At 37.1% G+C, this 27,232-nt stretch overlaps 1 protein-coding gene and 1 long non-coding RNA gene across 3 annotated transcripts; both read left to right on the plus strand.

Moving 5' to 3' along the window:
- Window positions 1–430: 430 nt before the first annotated feature.
- On the plus strand, window positions 431–27,046 carry LOC132059762 (AP-1 complex subunit gamma-2-like). Of its 2 annotated transcripts, XM_059452535.1 has the most exons (19): window positions 431–509; window positions 716–823; window positions 4,910–5,212; window positions 5,539–5,680; window positions 6,915–7,088; window positions 9,241–9,420; window positions 11,126–11,280; window positions 13,959–14,049; window positions 14,750–14,913; window positions 15,243–15,297; window positions 15,502–15,624; window positions 15,744–15,839; window positions 16,677–16,804; window positions 19,866–19,970; window positions 20,060–20,319; window positions 20,521–20,766; window positions 20,844–21,025; window positions 24,959–25,063; window positions 26,436–27,046. In XM_059452535.1, the coding sequence occupies exons 2-19, from the start codon at window positions 792–794 to the stop codon at window positions 26,529–26,531; spliced, it is 2,637 nt and encodes an 878-aa protein (XP_059308518.1). In that variant the 5' UTR covers window positions 431–509; window positions 716–791; the 3' UTR covers window positions 26,532–27,046. The 2 variants fall into 2 exon arrangements, with proteins under 2 accessions (XP_059308518.1, XP_059308519.1); XM_059452536.1 differs by lacking the exon at window positions 431–509 and having other exon boundaries at window positions 516–823; window positions 20,850–21,025.
- Window positions 10,162–10,631, plus strand: LOC132059763 (uncharacterized). Its single transcript, XR_009415725.1, has 2 exons — window positions 10,162–10,460; window positions 10,491–10,631. It is a non-coding gene; the product is annotated as an uncharacterized LOC132059763 (long non-coding RNA).
- Window positions 27,047–27,232: the final 186 nt, after the last annotated feature.

Consider the following 27,232-nt stretch of genomic DNA (forward strand, 5'->3'; position numbering starts at 1 on the left):
AGGTATATTAAAATTTAGCGATATGCAATAGGGTTTGTCCTTATGTCTACATATGAGAGTGAGTCATCTAATTAAATCCAATTAGCAATTTTGACCATGCCGAAAAACCTATACAAGCCTTTTAAAGAAAATGATGCATCTATGTATGCTAATTGAACTAAAATAAAGCTTATACGATATTTTGATCGGAGATTAAAGAGTACTGAACCTCGTGCACAAAGCAATGCAACTATGAACATTAATTGAACTATACTGAACAGGGCTAGCTTTGTGCCCGATACTCTACTGAAGAGGGTAAAGTACTTTCTATCAAATTGTTATTCATTCTCAAAGTTCGAACGCGAAACTTTTATTAAGGCTGTGTGGGTCCGACCAAAGCCCCACAAATTAAAGCTGTCATTTCATTTGGTTTAACACACCGAAGAAAAAAAAAGGAAAAGAAAAGACATAAAGAAAAAAAGGAGGAGGAAAGACTAAGAAAGGAAGAGCATTGCAGTTTTGTTTGTACAGTATGTTTTTTCCTTTTTTCCATGTGATACACCAGTTTGGTTTGTTCATTGAATTCAATTTGCATAAAATCATCTTTGGACACTGTTATTTCTCTTAACGCAGACTCTCTCTCCTTCATTTCCAGATCCAGACGGATCAACGATCTTTCAATTGTATCTTTCCCAGATCTCCAATTCGCAGTTTCAGCTCTTATATTTTATTGCAGCTTAATTTCACGTGACAATTAATCAACAGTCCTGGATCTGATCGAGCTTTCGCAGAGTTTCAAAACGGACCCAATCATGAACCCTTTTTCTTCCGGCACTCGTCTCAGGTTACTACATAAAATAATCTACTAATTGCATTGTTGCTTATGACTTGAGATGATCTATATACTTCGCCCCAACTAGTTTTGTAATTCAGAGTTATTGGTAATGGGTTAATGTTTCATTTATTTAAGGGCTAATTTCTTACTTGGTTCTAAGGGATTTAAGCTTGAATTCTTAATTATTTTAATCACTTTCTAGTCAAGTGTAAACTTTCTTTATGGCAGAATATATAGATAGACACCTTAACTTGGTCCCGTAAACACCCAACTCTGAGAATGCACATCTAGCACGCACAATTTGAGGATGGAAAAGTGTGTTTACGAGGCCAATTTAAACCAAGTTAAGGTGTCTAGAAGTGCATTTTCAAAGTTTGGGGTGTTTAGTTGCTAGTTGAGCGCAAGTTAAGGTGTCTATCTATGTATTTTGCCTTTGTTTATTCCTTCAATTTCTTCTTTAAGAAATTGTCCATGGGATTTATTGGTTTAGTGCTATGCTGAAACACAACATTCAAATATGGCTGGCGTTGCATAGTATAAGCTTCAAGTCTGGAACTTTGTCGGTTCTGGGCTCAGTTAAGAGGAAGAGGGAACTGTTGAAATTGGATGATTGATCAGAATGAAAATGCTCGTGGTTATTTAACTGATATTTATACTGGACACAAAATCTCAAAAATCCATGATCAGGCGTCTTTTAAACCATAAAATAAGGTGTTGAGTAATGAGTAGATGTGTAATGTGATGTGGCTCCCTTGAATGCAGTAATTTAGTGATAAGTACCATTAGTGGCCTTAATTCTCTTAACTGGATAGTTATAATCTTAGTTTTTGTCTTTTACCACCAGAAAGACTAACTTTGTAGTAATCTAAAGTTAATTCCTTGTTTTTCTCTACCCTTTCTTTATTTTTCTTCATTGGATAGTTATAGTCTTAGACGTTGCAATCTGGAGAATACACAAGAATGAAGATCAGCCACATGCTTCTTTTTTTGTATTTATATCAAGATATATATGGAAATTCCCAATTATTTTGGTAGCACAGGAAGCTTCTTAGTAATCCTAGATTGCTGAAAAATGAAGCAAATAAATGCGTCCACTGATTTCCAGGTTGTCCTGTAATGCCAATCTGAGAGAAAGATCAAACTGAAGGATCTTCCCAATGTGCCATGTTGTCTGTTCTTTTGAGCCCGTTTCTTCATATCATGTTTACATAGTATTCAAACCCTTTGGTGGTGGCTTCTCTGAGAGCTGGTTTCTCCTTTTTCTCGATGACTTGGCCTTAGAAGTGAGAGTGTGGACATGGGGGTTTGTTATGATGTTGGATTGGCCATAACCTTTGTATTTAGTATATGTGTTAAGAAGAAATTGTTGGTTGCTAATATTAAATACGGCTAATAAGTATGAAAATTAAGGTTATCTGTATATGATATTTGAATATCTATGAAGGAATGATCTTTCAGATATAAGGATTTGCTTAATGTAATCTAGAGATTCTACGTCTTGAAAAATGCGACTTTTCATGAGTCTATATGATTGGTTATTCTTTTCTACACTGATGTATGATACTAGTTCCTGGCTGCATGAGCTTGGCAGTGTTTGGTGTATCCAGACTAGTTTGAACGAGTTGAGAGTTGGGCATATGCAATTAATTCTTCTTTCAATTTTATGTTTATGCTTTTATAAGCTCAATTTTGATTCCTTTATTTTGTTCAGAACAGTAAAAATTTCAGTGAAATTACATTTTTAGATTTTGTCTGGGACTTGAAGCATTATTGATTGAATGATTCATTGCATTTTCTGATCCCCCCATTCCTTCTATATCACACTACCATAATACAACAACATACATAGTGTGGTCCCACAAGTGGGGCTTGGGGAGGGTAGAGTGTACGCAGACCTTATCCGCATCTCTTGTGCAGGTAGAGAGGATGTTTCCAATAGACCCTTGGCTCAAGAAAAGTGTTTCCGAAACAGGTTTGAAAAATACAAGAGTGCAATAAGCTTTGATGAAAACATGAAGAAAAAAGAAATATTGACAGCAAAAATAATACGATAACCAAAGCAAAAGAAACAACAGTAGTAATAAAATTGAAGAATAAGAATAAGATAATGATAGAATAATAATAATGTTAAATACTACTGAAAAGGAGAAGAGAGAGAAAATAGAGTGCTCCAAGCTAGAACCATGCTCTCCCACACTGAAGAGAGAAAATCGCTCGACTACCTACTAAGCTTCTACGCTAATCCTCGACCTCCATGCTCTCCTATCTAGGGTCATGTCCTCGATGAGCTGAAAATGTTCCATGTCATGTCAAATCACCTCTCCCCAATTCTTCTTGGGTCTATCCTTTACCTCTCCTTAGGCCTATGAATGCCAACCTCTCGCACCTCCTCACTAGGGCATCTGTGCTCCTCTTCACATGCCCGAACCATCACACTCGCTTCCCTTATCTTCCTCATCACGCCTTGCCCCGTATATCTTCGTTCCGAATCTTATCTCTCCTAGTATGCCCGTACATTTACCGAAGCATCCTCATTTCTGCTACTTTCATCTTCTGAACGTGTGAATGCTTGACTGGCCAAATCTCTGCCCCATACAACATAGTTGCTCTACCAACCACTCTGTAGAACTTATCATTAAGACCTGGTGGCACATTCTTATCACATAGGACACCGGATGCGAGCCTCCATTTCATCCACGCAGCTCTAATACAATGTATGACATCACCGTCGATTTCCCCACTTGGATTATTGACCCAAGATACTTGAAGCTTCCTCTCTTGGGGTGACTTTGTGTATCAATCCTCACTTCCACATCTGTCTTGCGTCACTGAACTTGCACTCCAAGTACTCTGTTTTAGTCCTGCTCAACCTGAAACTTTTAGACTTTGGGGTATGTCTCTAAACCTCCGGCCTAGTGCTAACTCCGCTGCGTGTCTCGTCAATACTATGTCATCTGCAAATAAGACACACCATGGTACCTCCCCTTAATATGCCGTGTCAATTCATCCATCACGAAGGTGAGTAAAAACGGGCTAAGAGTTGATCCCTGGTGCAACCCCATCACGACTAGGAAGTGTTCTGATTCTTCCCCCACTGTCCTTACTCGGGTCTTGGAATCATCGTACATGTCCTTATATGAAATGTCTGAATTATTTCATGTCAGTTGGAGGCTTGCACATTTAGAAGAAAAACCAGGCTTTCTTTTTGTTTATATTCCTTTTTCAGACCGCATTGTACAGGTTGTTGATACACTTTTATTATATGCTGCCGTTTTTAGAAGTTGTTTTAGTTGGATAGGTAATGTAGAGAACCTCGGCTGTTATAGAACACCTAGTTTGTCTTAAAAGAAAAATTATTGAGCATGATGGATAATGATGATTCCTATAGCTGACTCAAACTAGTTTGGAATTGAGGCGTAGTAGTTATTGTTGTTGTTGTGTTGTCTACAAATCACTCTGAAACTTGTGGTTTCAGTTTTGTCCAAGTTGGCAGTTTAGTAGCTTCTTTTTTGGACTGCCATTAACACTTTAAATGTAAAAAACACTTTTAGTTTAGTTTGGTTTAACCTAAAAGTGTGCTGTTTTCTACATATTCCAGATCACATGTAACACTTATACATATGGTTTCAGTTTCCTCTGAATTGATGGTTTTACAGCTTTGTTGGCATATCTGCAGCCTTTCCTTGTAGCAACATGATTCTTTACATTTCATGTGATATAGAACAGAACAGCTATTCGTTCTCTTTATTTAGTTTTGGAGTTGTTTCTGATGGGTAAGACAATAGTGTGGATGGACCCTAGAGGTGTAACTCATGAAGGATTATTTTAAATTCTCACAAAAAGCATCCAGGAAACAGGAATTACTTGCATTACAATATCTTTATGAAACAATTTTCCTCTCGAGCTACGGACTGACTATTTCATTTTATTTGCCCCATCCTTGCATAACCCATCCCCACAGGAAAAAGAAAAAGTGTGTACGGATGCTGATGCTAAGTTTGTGTCAGATTCTGTTTAGTTAAACAATGATGCTTAGTTCGTAAGATAGTGTAGGTGTGATATAGATGATGATGTACCCTTATTGTACCAATGCAGGGACATGATTCGGGCTATCCGTGCTTGCAAAACTGCAGCAGAAGAACGTGGCGTAGTAAGAAAGGAGTGTGCTGCTATTAGAGATTCAATCAGTGAAAACGATCCGGACTATAGACATCGTAATCTTGCAAAACTAATGTTCATTCACATGCTTGGTTACCCGACACATTTCGGTCAAATGGAATGCTTGAAGTTAATCGCATCTCCGGGATTCCCAGAGAAACGAATAGGATATCTTGGTCTAATGTTGCTGCTTGATGAAAGACAAGAAGTTCTCATGTTGGTTACAAATTCTATAAAACAGTATCCATTTCAGATTTACTGCTTTTATTGTGGTCCCTCTTTAATTTATTTCTCTCTACATTAGTAGAAGTCCCTTGAATAAATAGGCCAAATTAAAATGACTGAAGAAAGAATTACTGGAGAAGTTTTTTTTTTTTTTTTTTTTCATTTCTCCTCTTTTGCTTCTTTCGAAAAATAACTAAAATGCATAAGCTGTTGCCCATTGATTTATCATTTATCCCCCAAAAAAGAGAAAAATATAGAATACGAAAAGAGAAAAATCTTTTGCTGGTCAGTTTGTTTGGAAGATGAAATTTGATTTTCTGAGATATCTTAACTTTTAATAGAGATCTTAATCACACCAACCAATATATTGTTGGACTTGCACTTTGCGCCTTGGGAAACATTTGTTCTGCCGAAATGGCTCGTGATTTAGCACCTGAAGTTGAAAGGTTGCTGCAGTTTAGAGATCCTAATATCCGAAAGAAGGTAAGTCTTATATCTCTTGCTAATAGATAAAGTTTTCCATTTAAATTGTTTAAGTTCCATTCCAAAATGTGAAATTCTGTGGGATTTAGTTTGCCTGCGCGAACTCGTTAAATATTAATTGCTTAAGGAATTCATTGATGAATCAATTAAAGTTGAGGCCTTCTGTTCCGCACACGGTGAGTGGTGAATTAAAAGGAAAAGACAAAATGTTTTAGCACATGTGTGGAAACACTGATATCTTAATAGGAATTTCCGTATGTTGTGTTAGAGAAAGTGAACTTGCTCAATTTTATTATGATGTCTGTGGGATGTGTGAGCCAATTCAGTGTGTGAGAAACGAGAAATTTATCGAGCATTTCAGGATTTGTTATTAGAAGGTGGCTTTTCCTTGAGCAGCAGTAATATGGAGACTATCCTTCAGATCAGAGGTTTCTGGTTTAGTAAAATGTTGAGATGGAGGCTTTATAATGAAGGCCTTCCACTATGCAATCCTAGATGGTGAAATTTATATTATCCATTTTGCAGAGCTGTCATCAAACTTCATGTAGGAATTAGGAATTAATATGGATGAGAACTGGTTATTTCCATTTCAACAACAAAAAAGAAAAGGATGAGAACTGTTATCCTAGGCAATTAAATGTTCTTGCTTGACATTGATCGCTGAACAGAAAATTCACTCCACAATCAATTTAATAGCTGAATAAGCAGAGTCAGATTTTACTTTTGCTTAGTGTAGTCACCAATACATTGTTTTATGAGTAGCTGTTACGTCTGTGGGCATATCTCATTAGATCCTTTTGGATACCGTGCATTTATATGATTACTTTCCATTATCAACCATCAAAATTTCCTTTGTGAAATATCATCTTGCGCTCCAATAAGGGAGGAATAGCCCAGTGAAAGGACATTCATGGTTGGAGGTTCGAGTCACCAAGGAAGCAAAGTGGGAAAGGGCCACTATTGACCCCTGCATAGGAGGGGGGAGAAGGTGGGTTTGGTTATGGGTGGGGTTTGCCATACAAGAAAATCAATCCACTTGGGCTCCCGTTCTAGTTTATCACTCTTCCTTTTTATCCGTGACCTCCTTTGAACAAGATTAACTTATGCATATTATTCAGGGTAATCCATTGTTCCTTAAGTATTCTCTTCTGTGTATTGGTCTGAGGTGTCTTTATTCCTACACTTACATATGGTTGTTGCCAACATTTATTCAATTTACTTTGGTCTACTGTAGGCAGCACTTTGCTCTATAAGAATTATAAAGAAGGTCCCAGATCTTGCCGAAAATTTTGTAAAGCCTGTAGCTGCCTTGCTCAAAGAGAAGCACCATGGAGTTCTCATCACTGGTGTTCAGCTTTGCGCAGATCTATGTAAAGTTAGTCCAGAGGCCCTTGACTATTTTAGAAAGGTAAGTTGAATATGGGCAGCATTATCTTTTGCTACTTGTACATTCCGTCGCTAGGAAATCTGTTACCTTGGAATTGCTCGTTCTTTCTCCCTTTTTGTGACATTCTGCTCTTAAATGCAGTTCTGAGAAACTATTGTTAAGAAAGGAAGACATCTTCGTTTTAACTGGTGTACAATCTAAATACAAACATAGTTACATAAAAAAACCAGCATTTTCTCTTTCTATAGCTCTTCCCAACTCCAGTAATGGGATCTGATCTTCTTAAATTGAATGTGGGAACCTGGACCCAAAAGAAAAGGACATGATAATCAAAATTGATGGGGAATATATGCACTGACAAGTGTGGCTGTAATCTATGATCCCCCACCCAACCAGGAAAAAAGAGAGAATATAGAGAAAAGGGGGAAAAGGGGATGGGAGATATTCTGATTGGTATTAAGATTTTCGCTTCCATGGCGTTATTTTATAAACTTGGTTGGAGCATGACGTTTGTGATGGTAACTCAGATTTTACTATATCTTGTGTTAGGGTTTTGAATTTCATTGCCATGTGAAATAGTGCTTGTTGTGATTTAGGGCTTTGCCGATATCATTCTTGTGTCTACTACTGTTTTCTTTTTCGCTTTTGGTTCTACAAGGATATATTTTGTTTACCCTTAAAAAACATCTTTTATTTGCTGATTTTATTGCTTGCTCAAATTTAGGAATCCTTTTCTTTGCTTGATAACTTGGGAAAAATCTATGACTGAATAGTTTGACCAACGGTTTGTCTGGAAGGTAAGAAAGGAATGCCAAGTCGAAGTTCTAGAAATTTCTGTTCTCTTGTTCGGTATGCAAAATGGAAATTATATTCCTCTGGGGCCGGCAAATTTTCTCACTAGATCAACAAAAAATCTTATTCTCTTTCCTGTTCTCTCTTTCAGCCCAGAAAGGAAAGTTAATACTTTTCTCCACTCTTCCCGTTTTCCCTCTTCTTGTTTCTCTTCCTTGGTATTTCATTTTCTAAAGGGTAATAATCTGAAGCTTTGGCAGGTCAACCAGGTATAACCGTATAAGTACAACCACATAGGTAAAAGGAAAAAGTGGAAGATGTTCCCAAAGGGGCCGGGGGAGACTAGGAGAGACATTTTGTTTGATAAATTAAATATCATTTTATTAATTTTTTAAGATGGTTCCAAAACTTTTTAAGTCATTTGGGCTATGTAGGCTACTGTTATTCTCCTGTCAAACCGACCCTACTACCTATACAAGAAGGTATTCTTTCTTTATGCCAAAAGTGCATGTGAAACAATAAGAACTCTTAACTCTCTTGAAGCTCTTGTTCGTTGCTTTGATACATCCTCCCAAACCTTCCATTCCAAATGCATAAAAAAGGAATAATGGGCTAGATTTTTTTTAGCAGCAATGCTTGGTCAACCTATTGTATCTTATTTCTTGCTTATTATAACTTTGAGTTTGCAATATTTTTGTGGAAGTAGTATTTATTGCTGAGATTTCTGCTTTCCAGAAAGTTATAGTTTTATCTGACCTGTTAAGTTAGATTTGATAATATGCCTCTACTTTTATTGGTCAAAGCACGTTATTAGGATCTCGACCACTCTTTCAATTCTGATTCTTCCTTTCTGCACCTCAGACTTTTTATTTGATGTTCCAACTGAAAAGAATGACTAAACTTGCACAGGTAGATCTTAAATTCACTTGTTGCCATGATTGGTTGAGGTGAAAAAACGAGAGGTGGGACGATATGAAGTAAAAGAGGAGGCATAATTTTGTGTCTCTTTGGTTAAATATGAAGTATAAGGGAAAATGAGCTATTCTTTCGGTGTTTGACATCTTTGATATTTAATGGGAAGGGTGACAAATTTTGCTTACTTCTCTCCTTTAGACCAGAAAAATTGGAGGTGAACGTTGAATACTTTAGCTAACGGAAGTAATCAATGATCCCAGCTAAACATTTTTATGCTTCACCTTGCCTTATATTGTATTAAACATAGTGTTAAAATATCTTAAGGAATAAACATGTTGGATTGTAATGGATAAACATTGTGTTAAAATATTCTGTGCATAAGCTTTGAATTTAAATGCGTATCTGAATTATGAAATCGATAAGATTTAAAGGTTTGAATTTTTTTTCCTGTCATCCGTGGTTACAGAAATGCACGGATGGTTTAGTGAAAGTTCTAAAGGATGTCGCCAACAGCCCATATGCACCTGAATATGACATTTCCGGCATTACAGACCCTTTTCTTCATACAAGATTGCTCAAGCTCTTACGTGTTTTGGGCCAAGGCAATGCGGACGCTAGCGATTCCATGAATGATATTCTTGCTCAGGTCAGTTATAGCTTAGTGATCTATTGAAGCCTATGTGATTGTCATGGAGTTGTAAAGTTTTTCGAATGCTTTCCTCATAGGTATGGTTTGTCAACATTTTGGTAGTTCACTTGTGAAATCTTGCATTAGAATGGCCCATATCCCGTGATTAGTCTATACAAGATAGAAGAATGGGTTTAATTCCAGTATGTCTGTACAAGATAGACGGACTGTAGTTGATAAATAATTGCTTATAGTCAAGGATAAAGAGAGCAAGGTATCATTCTAGTTGATAAATGTTTGCTTGTTGTGGAAGATAAAGAGCAAGTGAATACTCTTTTTCATTTTATTTTGTTCCCTTATTCTCATCGAGAACTTTATTAATACTCACAATCACACTGCTGGGCTAGCTATCTTTATTTGGAAATTTTACTATGCGAACCCCAGTGTTTTGGACGGCGCGCGGCGACAAAAGGCGACAAGGGCTTGCCTCGCCTTAAGGCGCGGCGCGCGGCGAGGCGCTCGCCTTTTTGAAGTGCGGCGCCAATAAATACCAAAAAATTAAAATATTTAATTGCATATGTAAATAATCAAAATCTCACTAGCAATAACATATTAGCAAATATTTCAATTCCAAAAATTAAAATTAGATAGTAGATACTAAAAGTCTAGAACTTGAATGAGTCAATGACTCAATAATTCATAAGTGACAAGACAAGCAACACTAAAATTTAAGCAATAGTGCAATACTAAAAGTCCATTGAATTTGAACCTACTGTTTATAGCTGTATAACAAAATTTAAACAATTATTGAACAGAAAAAATAGGAGCAAAACAACCACTGCCTCACTGGTCCAAACAGAGAAAAAAAAACAGAGGAAAAAACAGAGGAGAAAAAAACAGAGCAAACAACAGAGGAGAAAAAAACAGAGGGTAAAAAAACAGAGAAAAAACAGAAAAAGAAGAAGAGAATAGAAGAAGGGAAAAAAAAAAAACAGAGGTGGCCGGAAATAGGGCAGTTGTCGCCGGAAAAAAAGAAGAAGAAAGAAGAAGAAGCAGAAGTCGAAAATAAGAAAGAAGAAGAACTGAAGAAAAAGAAGAAGGAGAAAGAGACGTACCTGAAACCTTGAAGGAGAAGAGAGGAGGAGGCAAACAAAAAACCCTAGCTGCTATTTTTATTTAAGTCCTCCACTTCATTTAAGTCCTCCACTTCTTTTAATTGTTTTTTTTTTTTTTAAAAAAGTTCTGCTCGCCTCGCCATAACTGGGCGCCTCGCCATGGCGCCATTAGCGCCTTTCTCGCCTTTTTGTCGCCTTTTGAAGGCCTGCTCGCCATGGCCATAAAAGGCGATGGAGCCTCGCCTCGCCACGCCTCTCGCCAAAGGCGAGAAGGCGCTCGCCTTTAACAACACTGGCGAACCCTTTATGAGGAGACCGAATGAAGCTCTACTAGTAAATGATTGGGCTAAGCATATGCATCACGATAAGTTTATTCTCAGTTCAGAGACTGATTAACGCAAGCATCTTAGCAAATACAACAATCTGAGGCAATTGATATTTTCTCTTAGTGCTTTTTGACAACTAATTTGTGGCAAGTTGGACTGTACCATCATTGAAATTAGTATTAACTATAATAAGAAGCATTAGAGTTTGCTGAATATCAAGGAAGTTATTATGTAATATAAGATTTTCTTATTCATTCTCTAACAATTTTAAATTACTTTTAGGTGGCAACGAAGACGGAGTCAAACAAAAATGCAGGCAACGCTATTCTCTACGAATGTGTTGAAACTATCATGAACATTGAAGATAATGGTGGTTTACGTGTGCTTGCTATTAATATTTTGGGAAGATTTTTGTCCAACCGCGACAATAATATCAGGTCATCTTCATTCATCTAGTTAAATTTTCTTCCTAATTTTTTTTGGGGTAATCTTCCAATTTGTTGGGACTCTTTTTTTGTGTCCTAGGATTGCACCTTAGAACATTCTTTGGTTGAACCCGAATTCATCGTTTTCAAAGTTTGTGCAAGTTCAGTATGTGACTTCTTCCTGAACACCCTCCAGTTGGTTTTTCAGATATTTTTGCAAAGGAGTTGTATATATTAATTTTTTGCTTGTCGCTCACCTTGAATGTGCAAAGTCTTCTTGTGTTATGATGCTATTGGTGTTACATCAGGAGTGGGACTAGAAAACTAATTTGCACCAAACCTATAATTACAAATTGGCAAAATACCTAAAAACTCTCCTAAACTTGGAACGGATTATTAGTTGAAACCTAAACTATTCAGAGTGTTAATTATGCCCTGAGCTTGGCTATTTGATAGTTATTACCCTCCCCCTGGACGATCTCATCCCAGGGAAGTGGCATGCACACGCCTGCCACTTGGATTTTTCGTCCACATCATATTTCTTTTAAATAAAATAGGTTTTTTTACCTTTTTAAATTCGTTAATTTTTAGATCATCTTTTTCGGGTCAACTTTGTAAAAGAATTTGCCTAGAACTCCCTTATTTAGGCTAAATTTTTATAGTTTCAGTTAATTTTGACAAATTTGGCCTAAAAAAGAAGAAATACATAGTTGAAACAAATAGTCAGTGCATCTAAAAAAGATATAAAAAGAAATACACAGTTGAAATACTAGAGCTTTAGTTAAGTTTTTTTATTGATTTGACCCGGAAACAAGAACACACAGTTGAAATAAATAACTATTGCATCTAAAGAAAATATAATGAGAAATAACAGTTGGAACTACTTCATTTTAGCTAAAATCTTTTTATTTGGCTAAAATGGAGTTCCAGCCAAGTTGTTTACAAATTTGGATGCAAAATGAAAAAAGACATAGTTGGAACAAATAGTCATTGTATCTAAAGAAGAAATTAAAAAATGCAAAGTTGATGTAAAATATGCATGTGATATTTAGATGAGCCAGAAGAACTACATAATTGTAACATAGAAGCATTTTATATAACTATGCGCCAATTAACGATTGAAAAATACCCCACCTGGAAGTTGATTTTTCTATTTTTCTTCACTTCCACGTGCCATAAAGAGAGTGTATCCACGCTCTTTGCCATGCCAGCCAAGGGGTAACATTTATCAAATAGCCAAGTTCAGGGGGTTAATTAAGACTGCAATACGAATAATCTGTGCCAAGTTAATGGGGGTTTTAGGTAATCTGCATTAAAAAAATCGTAAAAGATCGTCATATTTCTTTAAAATCTAAGGAAAAAAATATCAAGGAGACCAGTGTTGTCAATGGCGAAGAGCTTTAAAAAGCGCTCCAGGTCTATTGGGCCATTAAGGGCAGAATGCAGTTAAAAAGCGTGGGCTTTAGTCAAAAAGGGGCAATGAAGAAAAATATTTTTACATATATATTTTAGTACTTTTTTTTTTTTTTGATAATATCATGTTCATGATATATAAAAAAAGTGTTAAAAATATATATGTAAAAAATTCATTCATAATATTTTCCTTAACAATTAGTATATCTTTTTGCGGATTACATTTATGCTTAGTACCACCCAAACTCAATTCAATATATATAGAATGCATGGGCAATTAGGAGCACGTCTTCGTTAGTTGCCTATACTGAAGCATAGCTTAAGGGAGGCGAATCGCCTTCCATGAGTTTTTCTGTGCTTCAGGGCTTAAGCGTGTCGTAAATTAAGACAACACTAAACGAGACAAGTATGAACTAAGAAATCGTCCAAGTGGCTCGAAGTCTAGAGTGCTGGACTAAGGAACATAAGAAAATATACTCATTTTTTTCAAATTTATATGACACTCTTTTCATTTTGTCATGTTCCAAAATGTTTGACACGATTCCTTTTCTATAAAACATTCACGATAGTTAAGAATAGAGATTTATCTAACTACTCAAAATTTAACACTTCAATGTGATATTTTTTTTCTATAAAACTAACTTTAACTTCACTTCATCTTTTCCCACTCTCACTAGAATAATTTTTAAATTAAATTAAAATCTTAGCTCCATGAGTGGTCAGATAACGTCAAATGGAGTCACCTTATCAAAAAAAAAAAAAAAAAAAAAAAAAAAAAAAGAAAAGAAAAGAAAAGAAAGAAATGGAGTTAGTAATTCTTTCATGTGTTCCAGACATAAATGGAGAAAGCTATTCAATGGTGAAAAGACAACACTGTGGTGATACATATAAGGAAGAGGAAAGGGCCCCTCGTAGCTCCCACTTATTGCACCGAAGCTGTACCTTAATTATGTGCAGTCAAAGTAAGACATGCTTTTGTGTCTCAAAACATCCCTGGTTTTGGTATGATGTGAATCTGACTGCAATCTGCATGGAAATTCAGTACAAAAATCTTCATGCTTTCAGTTGACTTACCACTTTTGCACAACAATCCTGGTAACTTCTGACTGTGTACAACAATCCTGATGATGATACCTGTCTAATTTTCTTTGTTTATTTTCCTTTCTTTGGGCGGAAGGGAGGGAAAAAGTGGTTTCCTTCTGTGTTATTTTGGCTGCATAATTACTGGTATTCTTCTGCAATATGCTTTCCATTTTATTGAGGTCCAATTATTTCAGATATGTTGCCTTGAACATGCTGATGAGAGCTATAGCTGTCGATAGTCAAGCAGTACAAAGACATCGGGCAACAATTTTGGAATGTGTGAAGGTATATTACCTTTATATTTTATTGTTTCTTATAAAGCATAACAATTTACTGCTTCTCATTTTTCTTCTTCTCCAATCCTCAGTGTTCTTTTCCTCTCATATATGGAGTACATCCTTGATAATACTTCTCCGCGTATGTTTAAACTTCTGCTAGCCAGCACTTTGCATGATATGTGCTCTAGATATGCAGTACTCTAGGTTTATAAGTCTGTCTTAAAAGTTATGTAGATGCTGCAGGGGAATGTATAACACGTACATATATACATAGAGCCCGTTTGGATTGGCTTATAAGTTGCTGAAAACAGCTTATAAGCTGTTTTCAGCTTTTTTGAGTGTTTGGCTGGCCAGCTTAAAGCCATTTTGTGCTTAAAATAAGCCCAAAAATAATTGAGCCCGTTTGGCTTAGCTTATCTAAAGCAGCTTATAAGCTGAAAACAACTTATAAGCCAAAAAGAGCCCAACTTATTTTTTTTTGGCTTATAAGCTGTTTTCAGCATATAAGTTGCTTTTTTTAAGCCCATCCAAACAGGCTCATAGTTAATTGCATTTTTTCAATATACATAGTTAATTGCATTTTTTTCATATTGGTACTAACGCCATTATATGGCTACTTGAGTTGAAATGCAAAAGTCTTACATCTTTTCCCGAATTTTTCATATTTATCATTTCTGTTGCAACTTTTGTGCTTATTTAATTTTCAGGACTCCGATCCATCAATTCGTAAAAGAGCCCTTGAGCTAGTGTATCTATTGGTGAACGACACCAATGTGAAGCCATTGACCAAGGAGTTAACTGATCATCTGGAAATAAGCGATCCAGAGTTTAAGGGAGATCTGACTGCCAAAATCTGTTCCATAGTGGAAAAGTAAGTCAATACTGAATAAGTGTCAAACTTATCATCTCTTAAGAAAAAGGGCAGCCCGGTGCACAAAGCACCCCGTGTCAGCAGGGTCCGGTTATTGGTTATCATCTCTTATTTTTATAATTCACAGAAAACTCCTGCTTTTGAATATTCTGGAAAGAGATCTTCTGGTTATTGCTTTGCTATTTCCTGTTTTTGTTTCTGTTTATTTTTCTGGTTGTGTCCCAAGGGGATTCTTGTGTTGTAATACGATTACATAACTTTCCTGAACATGTGGATTGTTCGTTCGTTTCAAATGCATCTCGTGCTTACAACTACTTATGGTGAACTAGGTTCTCCCCTGAGAAAATTTGGTACATTGATCAGATGCTCAAGGTCCTTTCAGAGGTATGTGCTGGCTTTAGATTTGACTCTACATATTTGAAGCCCCTTGTTGGATAAATTTGTACTTATCATACCTATTTCTCAAATATCTATCAAAGTGTCAGTCCTTAGCATCCGATTCATGTCGGCCTGTTTTGGTGGATCTACTTTTTCTTTCTCTCTTTTTTTGTGTGGGTAAAGAGTACTAATATGTCAGCTGTGCTATAGGCTGGAAAGTATGTCAAGGATGAGGTGTGGCATGCTCTGATTGTGGTGATTACAAATGCTTCCGACCTCCATGGATATGCGGTACGGTCTTTGTACAGAGCCGTGCATACAGCAGTGGAACAGGTATGTCACGCATTTCCTTTATCTTCTATCAGAAGCTAGGGTCCTGTATCCCATGAGCAGTTTTCTGGTCTTGAATATGTCCATATTGTTTACTGTTTTCTATTTGATTGTTTCGTTAGGAAACTCTTGTTCGAGTTGCAGTTTGGTGCATTGGAGAATACGGTGAAATGTTAGTCAATAATGTTGGAAGGCTTGACATAGAAGAACCCCTAACTGTGAGTTCATCCATTTGGACAGTTTGCAAATATGATCTATGAATATTTTTCTCCATATCAGTATGCATCATATTCTTAACTAGCTTGTATTTCATTCGTGATCCAGCAATCTCTGGATGAAGTTTCTCATTCATTATTGTCATCCTTTACACAACTCACGATGGGTGTGTTGACAATAACTATAACCGTTGAATTTCCTCTTACATTTATTGGGAAATTCACTAATATTGAATTTATGCTCTGGTTGAATGTAGTAATGGATGTAAACTGGTTCCATGTGATTTCAAGTAGTATATAAAATACAGATCTCCAAGAAATGTCTTATTCTTCCAAAATACTAAAATAGGAGGAAAAAGGGGAGAGTGAAAGAAAGAAATATCGACAAACAATTATGTTTTACCATATGCTGCTACTGGTGTATTTCAAGACCAGAATATGATGATATATTGTGAAACATTATTGTTATAATGTGCATATGCCATCTACTGATGTACTGTAGTCAAACAAAGATGTAAGTTTGAAAACAAATGATGGATAGTCCAAAAGATGGCTTATAATCATCACCATGACTTATAAAAAAGAAAACTAAATATTTTGTATGTTATCAATATTTCCTTAAAAGAGATTTAACTTTTTTCCTTTATGGAGTTGGGTGCATGTTATTATCATTTCAGCTTTCTCTGCAAAACTAAATATTTTGTATGTTATCAATATTTCCTTAAAAGAGATTTAACTTTTTTCCTTTATGGAGTTGGGTGCATGTTATTATCATTTCAGCTTTCTCTGCATGATAATTTTCTCCTTCTGCGGCATATATGAAGAAGTTTCTTGGAGCAGGTGACAGAGTCGGATGCTGTGGATGTGGTGGAGACATCTATCAAAAGCCATTCATGTGATCTCACATCTCAGGCGATGTGTCTGATTGCTTTGTTAAAGCTGTCAAGTCGCTTTCCATCTTGTTCACAGTATGTATTCGTTTCTACTATGCTTAAAATACTCTTGACTTCAGTATATGAAGCTCACATATCTTATCCATCGGCTGACATTTCTGCCAGAATTCATGTTTCATTCAGTTGGATATCGGTTTGTGCTGTTCAGCTCTAACATATAGTCAATCGTGCTCTATTTTTATGTGAAACTCTTCATTTTTGGTAAATAGTCTGGACAATCAAATCTGCCTCTTGTGCTTTTAAAATCTTCTGCTCTCTCTTCTCAACTATTCACATGTTTCAAAACTTTATTCATTAACTAGTTTAATTTAAGCAGTGATGTGATGTTTGGGACACCAAACAACTTTATATTCAAGCACCATGAATAATTTAATGTTTCTTCCTTCAGTATTAATAATGATTGGTTAATTGACTGATTCCTAAGTTTCTGAAGAGCCAAGGAACTCTTCCTTTTCTTTCAATAAGGTTTTATTGATGATTTGGAAAACCTGTATACAAGTTCCATCCTCGAATTCTGATATTTATTTAAGACAGATTAGTTTCAGCCATTTAGAACAATGCTGATCACCACTCCCTATGATGTCCAGTTGAGCAATCTCTTGCTCCGTTTTCTGCTAACCAGAGGCTGTTCTTGTTTTATTCCTTCCTTGATATAGCCTTGCTCAGTCCATATCATGTTGTCCTTAATTAGTCCATTTTCCTTGATAATTGACTTTATCCTAAAGTTATGCTGAGGCAATCTCCTTCCCTTTCCAGCCTTTGAGTTAGTAATTACCTAGCCTACGTTATGAACTTCAAGAAATTCTTTCTGCAATCAAGTAATTTTGTCGAAGGTGTGGGTCTTCGGAGGTAATTCTTGGGTTTTCGCTTTCTAGAAAGAATGTTTGATCTCTATACAGGCTACTCGTCCATCTAGATTTCAACTTAATGCAACTTCTTTTGGTTTCTATGATACTCTTCTTGAAGAAATATGCATTCCTTTTAACCTTGTTAGAGTCCCACATCGGATAAGTATATGAGCTATAGTATCCTTATATGATCTCGGACCATTCTTTAAGTGACTCTCATTGGTTGACGGAAATGGTGGTTGTCTTGTTATATGGTTTTGGACAATCCTTATCTTAGGAGCTTAGCTTTTTGGGTTGAGATAGGTTAAGGTCCATCCTTTTTATATGGTATAAGAGTCATACCCATCCTAATTCTTGGTTTACCCAATGTTGGTCCTTTATGTTGGTTTACCCAATGTTGGTCCATGCTCTAGGGGTCTAGTTTGGGGATGTGAGCCGGTTTCAAAAAAGTCTTACTTTAGTTGAAGGAAGGGGATGTTGTCTTCTTATATGATCTCAGACAATCCTCATCTCATGAGCTAGCTTTTGGGTTGAGTAGGTTCATGGTCCATGTTCTTTGCTCTAGCATTTCGGGCTGAATAAGGTCCAAGGTCCGTTTTCTTAATATGGATTCATAGCCACAATAATCTTTGATGTTGGACTACCCAATGTTAACCGAGAAATCCCTGGGTTAGTTGCCCAGCCCTAGCTGGTGCACATGTCCAAAACTCCGAGGAGTATGACATTGCCCTTCTATCCTTCTGCCACTTAAATATCAGGCTTTTGTTTTCGGCAGAGTTCGAGCTCGTGATGTGCGTTTACCCCACATTGTACTGTACTTCCTTCATTGTCGGACCAAAGCCACAGGGCATGTTGGACTAACCAATGTTGGGCCATCCATGATATGCTGCTCTTTCCAAATTTCATGCCCAGTGTTAGAACCCCACATCGGTTAATTATGTGGGCTATATCTCCTTATTGATTTTGCACAATTCTCACCACTTGAGCTAACTTTTCTGTTTGAGTTAGGCCCAAGGTACGTTTTCTTAACAAACCTGTTCTTTTCATCAACACGGAGAAGGACGTGTTGTATTAAACTTTTTATTACATCTGTTTGTTGTCTACATCACTCTCAGACTGTTATCCTGTATTGTTCCTTGGGAATGTTATCTGTACTTGCAATCCCACATGCCTCGAACTTGGTAAATTGTATTTTCTCCTATATAATATTCTTAACTTGATGCTTGGCTATGTTGCTCGGACTCGGGTGCGGGTGTCCGACACGGGTAAGGATCTAGAGGTCGGATCCTTCATGATCAAAATTTCAAGATTCGGGGATATGGATAGAGGTGCGGGGATTCGGCTAAAAATAATTCAAATATCAAAAAATATAGGTATAAAAATGTAACTTAGGTGTTCTCAATTCTTTCTATGCTTTGATTTTATCTTTTCAAAAAATCTCTATTTGGCTCTTTTAAGTAATATTTTTTCAACTGTTATAGAGAAGTAGTTTGTTCCCTAATCATGTGAATTACAGTTAGGGAAAATACATTCTTATCTATCATAGGTTATATAGAAGTTTCTTGAGGAGTTTATAATGGTCTTGGGTCACTCAGCCTAAAATATTGAAAGTCTTAAAGAATATGATACAGTGGATTATATTGAAATTAAATTAGAAGGTTTATCTATTACTAGGTTAAACAGCATAATCTTAACGAAGTTCCAAGTCTAGCCTAGGTCAGAAAGCATGTAGTAGATCTGCATCCAACTTCGATAACATACTCTTCATACCAACCCCTTTCATAAACCCCAATCCACCATGAGATAGATCGACTCCCGACGACCTGATCTCTGAAAATCCCAGCCGCAAACGACCTTGCACGCTCCGTTACGTGCCAGCTGTCAGTCAGTGTCAGCGAGTGCGTCAGCATCACATGCAGGCAGGTGAAGCACTTTTCCGGCAGTTTCCAACCTCGTTTCTCTTCTTCTGTGGAGGTCGTCAGCACCTTCCGACTCTACCCGTAATACTTTTTCTGTTTGATTTGGTCAAAGTATCCAATCTCTATTGACCGGATCTGACATGAATCCCGCACCCTAACCCGTGTCGGTGTTGCGTCGACACGGGTACGGCGGCAAAAGTACTGGGTCCGAGCAACATAGATGCTTGGGGCCCTTACATCTAGTTGGTAAACGGTTGGTCTGAATATGCAACTTAAGTGAATAACCTGCAATGCTCTTGTTTGGTGTAGGCGGATAAATGATATCATTGGTCAGTATAAAGGAAGTTTTGTGCTTGAACTGCAACAGAGAGCTATTGAATTTAACTCTATTATCGAGAGGCATCAGAATATGAGGTTTGGTTGATATCTTATAGAAAGTTGTTTCTATTCCTTTTGTTGTCTTTCTAGTACGCTTTATGCTGAGCAGCGATGTATGTTTTCAGGTCTTCACTCGCAGAGAGAATGCCGGTTCTGGATGAAGCAACCTTCAGCGGAAGGAGAGCTGGTTCTGTGCCAGCAGCTGTGTCAACTTCACAAGGAGTATCAGTTAATCTTCCAAATGGATCTGCCAAGCTCAGTACTGCTCCTGTTGCTGACTTGCTCGATCTCAGTTTAGATGATGCTCCTGCACCTAGCTCTTCTGGTGGAGAGTTTCTTCAAGATCTTCTTGGTGTCAATCTGATGCCAGTGTCTTTGCAACCAGGTCACATTTACTGTGTATTGCATGAATCTTTCAGAATGCTTTTCCTGATTTATAATTCTGATCATCCTCACATTTTTTCTTTTCCTCCTTACTCCATTTAAATTTTAAATTGCCATCTTTTGACTATTCCAAGCACAAACTGACACCTAACATAAACTTGACTTCATAGTGGATTTTCTCTTTATGCTCTTTGAATTTCAGATACAAATCAGGCCCAAAAGAGTGGCTCTGATGTTTTACTGGATCTTTTGTCGATTGGAACTCCTCCTGCTCAGAGCAGCCCGTCTCCACCTCAGGTGTTATCCTCCACAGACAATGGAAGTCCGTTGGATATATTAGATAGATTGTCCACACCTTCAGCTCCTTCCGCGCAAGTCTCTTCTACAAGTGGAAATTCTTCTATGTTGGATTTATTGAACGGCCTTCCCTCCAGTCCACCAATGTCTGGTACTATCTCTATCAGATGTTTAACCTCCCGGCCAGTCTAATTTTATTCTGGAAATGCTGACACCAATTTTTTTAAGTTACAGAAGGCAATGGTCCGGCACACTCATCAGTTACTGCGTTTGAAAGCAGCTCCTTGAGATTAACATTCAACTTCTCGAAGCAGCCGGGAAACCCACAGACAACACTTATTGATGGTAGTTTTACAAATAAGTCACAAGATGTTTTCACGGACTTCATCTTCCAGGCAGCAGTTCCAAAGGTAAACAAAGGAACCATCATCCAATAGTTAATTTGTTCTGTTATTCTTTTCCTTTTCGTTATTTTTCACTTGGAATGACAATCAGCCCATGTATTAGAGTGTCCCAAGAGAATAGACTGTTGTCTCCTTGTGTGAGTTTGGGCAATCATCATCTCACGAGTTGGCTTTTCTGGTTGACTTATGCCCGAAGTCTACTTTCTTTACACTATCATAGTCAGTCCCATGCCAATTATTCGTTTACTTAATGTTAGGCCTTCATGTTGTCCACTACCAGATGTCCAACCCGGGATGTGGAATTTGGGGGGGGGGGGGATTAAGGGGCTTATTAAGTGTCTCACATTGGCTGAGGGAATGAGTTGTTGTCTCTTGATATGATTTTGGCAATTCTCACTTTATGAGCTTCCTCTTGGGGTCGAGTTAGACCTAATGCACATTTTCTTAATATTGTTCATTGATTGGTCTTCCCTCCTGGCTTGCACCTTCTTGGTAGTTATGTGCTATGCAATAATTGCATCTCAGTTCCAAAAAAGCTGGGGTGGACTACATGAATCATCACTTGACCATGTTTTTTTATTTAAATTCATCTCAGGCTGACATTAAATAAAATAAAAATAGAAAGTACTTGAAGTTCTCTATATTTAAAAAATCTCGACAGAATACATAAGCGGTCTCTCAAACTTGCCAAAATTTTCTATTCAGCTACTTGAACTAAGGGATGTACCTATTGAACACTTGATGTTAGTGAAAAACGTACCTACTTGACACACACAGGTGACATGACACAACGTGTGTAGTACACTCCATTGAGAGCGTGAGAAGCCTCTTTTTTCTTCTCTGTTAGTTTTTTGCTTCTATCTACTTCAACTTCGAACTGCCACCACCATCTCCCCATTTCTACCACTATAACAACTGCCTCCACCTCCTCCACCACTATTATAGCCACTGCCACCACCGCCGTGCAGACCGTCCCAAACAAGAGGTACTGCAAGACCAATTCCAAATCCCTCTAATACTTGTGCTATAACCAATCAAATTTCTGAATTACAGTATTAGAACATAACTGTTGCTGCGTGGAGACTGAATTTTATTTCCAACTTTCTTAGAAAATCTGACAACCTTTTCCGACCTATGGGACTCGACCGGAGCTTCTACCGGAGGTTTTTCAGGTCGTTAGTCAGTTTTGATGGAGAAACTGGAGTTTTTGAGAATGGAAGTCCGATATGGGTTTAGAATGAAAGTGAGAAGTGAGGTTGTCACAGGGTCTGAGTGAACTAAAAAAGAGTTCTTTTTTGAGAATTGACAGGAGCTAAGTAATTTTTGGGGTAGAGAGAGGAAACAAAGGATGAAGCTAAAAAGGTTTTCTGGATATAGGTGCGTTCCGTCTCAGCTAAGCCATTGTTCCGTCTTGCTAGACGCCTATATCTTCATTTGGCCAATGGTTACTAGTTTAAAAAAAAAATATTCTCATTTAGCCATGGAGTTTTAGAAGTGAGAATTGACCAATCTGTGCCAAAAAAGTTCAGTAATCAACTACTATCTCTTGGATAAATATTAACCAAACTTTTAAAAGGTAGGCGCAGTTTCGAGAGCAAAAAAATCAAACAAATATAATAATGAATTGTTCAATACTAAGGAAAACACATAGGGAACTAATCTTTAGAACTTATTGATAACTAATTTTGATTTTTCTTTTAAGAACTCAAGTGTGATTTCAGAAACTAAATTTTAGACGACTTAATTCTGATTTTGAGAACTCAAGTCACAGTAATGCTGTGGTTAAGGAAATTTGCCGCTTTGTTGTTGGAGATGGGCTGATGATGGTAGTTATGCAGGTATTGAAATGAAGAAGATGGATGTAGTGCGAGGGGGAAAAAGAAAAGCTTTTTCTTTTTGATATTTTACACGTGTTATTCATTGATTCATCTCTTTACCATGTCAGTGCGTTTGAAAGTCATGCAGCTCATCTTTGCAGGAGATTGTCATTTAGGGATTTTGCCTCGAGTTCCGATGTCAATACGTTCAATCCTTAATACAAGTTTCTAAATGAAAAATTTTGGCAAGTTTGAGGGGCAAAGTCTGTATTTTGCCAAGAATCTCTGATAGGGATAAAAGACGTATAGAAAGCATAAGACCTAAGATAAACATACCAGCGTAACTAAAACATCCCAACTAATTGGCATAGCCTATACAAATATTTTTCTTCCATCATGTCCAGTATTTCACCATGTCTGCAAGATTCCAAGAAATTATACGCCTTTTAAGACACCTTACCTTCCATGTGATTTTAGGTCTACCTCGTTTCCTTTTAACACCTTCATTCATCATGGTTCACACCTAAGTACAAAAGCATCTGTAGGATTAAGAATTGTTGGAACAATCCTTTAGCCTAAGCTCTGATATCAAATGATACGATCCGGCTTGTGAAAGACACGGATTTAAACAACAAATATGCGGAAATAAAGATAACGAAGAAATCAAAGATGAGAAGTGAAGAATTTGAGATGAGGAGAGAGGATAGGAACAAGACCCACTTGATAATCAATCTATGGGCAAACCTAGGTATACTAAACTTAAACCCTCCCAATTGGATTCAATCAAAGAACCTATACGATTTGAATTCTATTAAGAGTCAATCCAATGAATCCACAAATGAACAACTCTCATATGAAATCAATGGAAAATGGGTTCAATAGCCAACAATGGAATCCACCATAATCAACTCTCTCACACACACTAATCACTAGATTAGCGCTACACTAAACTACCAAACAAACTATCACTCTTCTCAACATCATCATAATCTAAGTAATGAAATACCAAGCCTAGTATTTATACTACTAGGCTAAAGAAGACTAACTAGCTTATTACAAAAATACCCTTAATGAAGTAAGGGCCTTGTTTGGTCTTCTTCCTGGATGGTGGCTTGTCTTAAAAAGATAGCCTCTTGCGTAAATAACCACCTTCCGGCCTTTGACTACCCAAGCTTGCAATTGTAACCATAGATCACACGTTTTGGCTTCTTCTAAGAGGCAAGAATTGGGCCTTGGGTTCTTGTACTCTTCTTCCATAGCTTGGAGGCCCTCCAACGCATGTCTTCAAGTGCTTCCAAAGCTCCATCCTCCATGAACAGGGCTTCTAAAGCTCGAAAGTCCTTGACTTCTAGTACACGGCCTTGGATAAAATTGAGCACTTGAGCCATCCTGTATTGTATCACATATGACATAATTAAACCATCTCAAGCGACTTTTTCTCGTTTTATCCTCAATGGGTGCTATCTACTCTTGTTTAATCATACATCCATCTTAATATTCACATCTTTGCCTCACTCATCTTGTGGATGAGTGAGATTTTGATGGCCCAACATTCATTCTTGTTGGTCTTAAAATTGTTCGAGATAACTTATCTTTCTCTTAGGTAGACGAGGAGTCATCATGAATTGACTAGCTTTACGCTAACTACCACCTACCGCAACCTTCCTTCTTTATTCGGGCTTGAGACTGGCAATGTGAACAAGCTCACATAGGCGACGTTGGTATTTATGGGGTATAAATTCATTTAAGTGTGTCAGTAAATCTTTTCTCTATTCAGGGAGGGCATTGCCCTTGATGTGGATTTCATGCCTTGCAAATATCTCATCATGGTTGACTTTTCTGATAGGCGAAAATTTTAAGGATAGCTTGGTGACTCTTGTAAATAGGTCTACCAATTATTCTAGGGAGTAAATTATCCACTTCTTTGAACTTCTAAATGGAAAAAAATTAAAACAATTTGCTGAAGGCTTAAATGCATTGGGTAATTCTTGGTATACAGGTCCTTTTGATTAATTGCAATTGAATGTCAATCGTAATATACGTTGGATGGCCTAATGTTATTCTCAATACATGTAACATTTTTCATGTCTTGACTATGCTTATTTGGGGCATTTCTATGAAGTTCCTTCAACTGCAAATGGATCCAGCTAGCGGTAATACCCTACCTGCAAGTGGTAATGGATCAATCACACAGAAGTTGAAAATTACAAACAGCCAACATGGGAAGGTATGTGAATTGTTCATTTTCTGGCTTGGATTACTTTTACTAGATGTTTTCCAGGTAGAAAAAATGTATGAATTGTATGGTTTAGAAACCTCTTTTAGCCTCTATTTTGTCTTAAAGCACAAATATGAACGCATTCAAATGAAATAGACCCAAATAGAGTGAATGAAGATAGATGATTACAACAACATATGGATATTATGAAAAGCTTTTGAATAGGGAGGAGATGGACTTCCCTTATAGAGCGATTTGGATCCTGAAGATATCGAGCTGACCATAACCTCTTAAACCGTGCCTGGCATCACCCAGAACACCCCAAACCATGTAAAAATCTCCCACCATAATCTCGAAGCTACTGGACAGTGAATGATGAGATGGTCGACATTTGCACCTGGACCCTTGCACATAAAGCACCAACTGACGCAAGTGATATTCCTCTTTCGCAGAATCTCCACCGTCAAGATCACCCCTCTAGTTGCTAACCAGGTAAAAGAACACACCTTTCTCGGTTTCTTCGGGATCCAAATCGCTCTATAAGGAAAGTCCACCTCCTTCCTATTCATAAGCTTTTTTTCATAATATGATTTAACCGAGAAAATACCATTATGTGTGATAAATTTTCATCAATCTTGTTAGCAAAAATATGGCCTCCGCTGTAGATTTACCAGGCATTAATCCAATCTGGTGCTCTATCACTCTTGTCGTATTCCTAAGTTTATGCTGTATCACTCTTTCCCAGAATTCAATTATGTGATTCATGAGTTTAATGCCACTCCTTCCCAAGTCTATGCTATCATTCTTTCCTAGAGTTCCGTCGAAAAGATGATTAATATTAGAAACATCGTCTAGGCTCATTATCAATATGATACTGATAAACTGGCAGGCATGTTGCAAGTCCAATCTTAAACATGAGTTTAGTTACAGTATTATGAATCAATGCTAACTTCAGAATTTCATTTGTTCCATTCGCTCATGAAGAGAAAAGCTATTACCAAATGTTTGCACGTGGATCCACAAAATTATAAACATGAAAATATGCTTTATGAGTTCAGGCTTTTACCCCCACTACTTTTCATATGGATTCTGAGTGAATTGGATATGAGATGGGAGAGATTGAAAACTCTTGAAACATTATTTTGCCTTGTAGAGGTTTGAAAATATAGCTACAGATGTACGTTGTTATTATTTAGCAATCTTTGTCTCTTTGCTAATAGAAACAGAAACTAGTAACGGAATTTTGTTTGTCAGCTATTGGAATTGAATGTATTTCAGCATTATGCAGTTCCCTTAAACCATGAGACTGAATGTACTTTCCACTTCTCTGTTGAATTCCTGTGATTCTTTAACAGCTATATCTTTATCTTTATTTTACCAGAAATCCCTTGTCATGCGCATACGGATAAGTTATAAGGTGAATAACAAAGATATCTTGGAGGAAGGCCAAATCAGCAATTTTCCTCGTGATTTGTGAGGTTGCATGGCCCTATAAGAGGATGCTTTGTAGCATGTCATTTTTTTTCCCCTTCTCACAATGAAGAAGCTTCTGCTCGTTGTTTGTACTCCCTAGAGCAATTTATTCAATTGTTTTGGAAGAAGAGGCAGTACTGGTTGGACTTTTCAAGTGGTGGCTTTACCTGGGAATCGCTCAGATGCCTGGCATTGCTTGCTTCTTTTTACCTTCAAAGGTGGCATTGTACATTATGATCTGATTACCATGTATGCCATTGTCAAAGTCAATTTTTGCCTATGAGGCACTCACAGGTGGAGATCATGTGTTTGGACTCATTAAAATTTATGAGATGTGCATTGTGCAAGTATTATTCTGTTTCTAAAATTTTGGCTAATCAGATTCAAAATGAGGAATTGTAATGCAGGGTTTTCCTGTTGGCTTGGTAAATGTTTTATCACAGGTGTTATAAGTGGGATATATTTAGTTGTAATGAAAAGCTCCTTAATTGGTTATAATATTGGGTGTGCTTAACGCTAGTTCATATTCTTCATTTAAGTGCAATTGCACAAAGGTTTCTAACCTCATTACAATTTAGGACTTATTCTGGGCAAGTCTTATGCGACCTAAAGCCTGTTTAAGGTTTATTCAACCTTTAATAGGAGATGACATATAAACAATAAACCTATCTGTATAATGTCAGATAGATCATATGTTTTCCTGAT

Source organism: Lycium ferocissimum, chromosome 6 (genome assembly GCF_029784015.1).
Source record: "Lycium ferocissimum isolate CSIRO_LF1 chromosome 6, AGI_CSIRO_Lferr_CH_V1, whole genome shotgun sequence".
NCBI lineage: Eukaryota > Viridiplantae > Streptophyta > Magnoliopsida > Solanales > Solanaceae > Lycium > Lycium ferocissimum.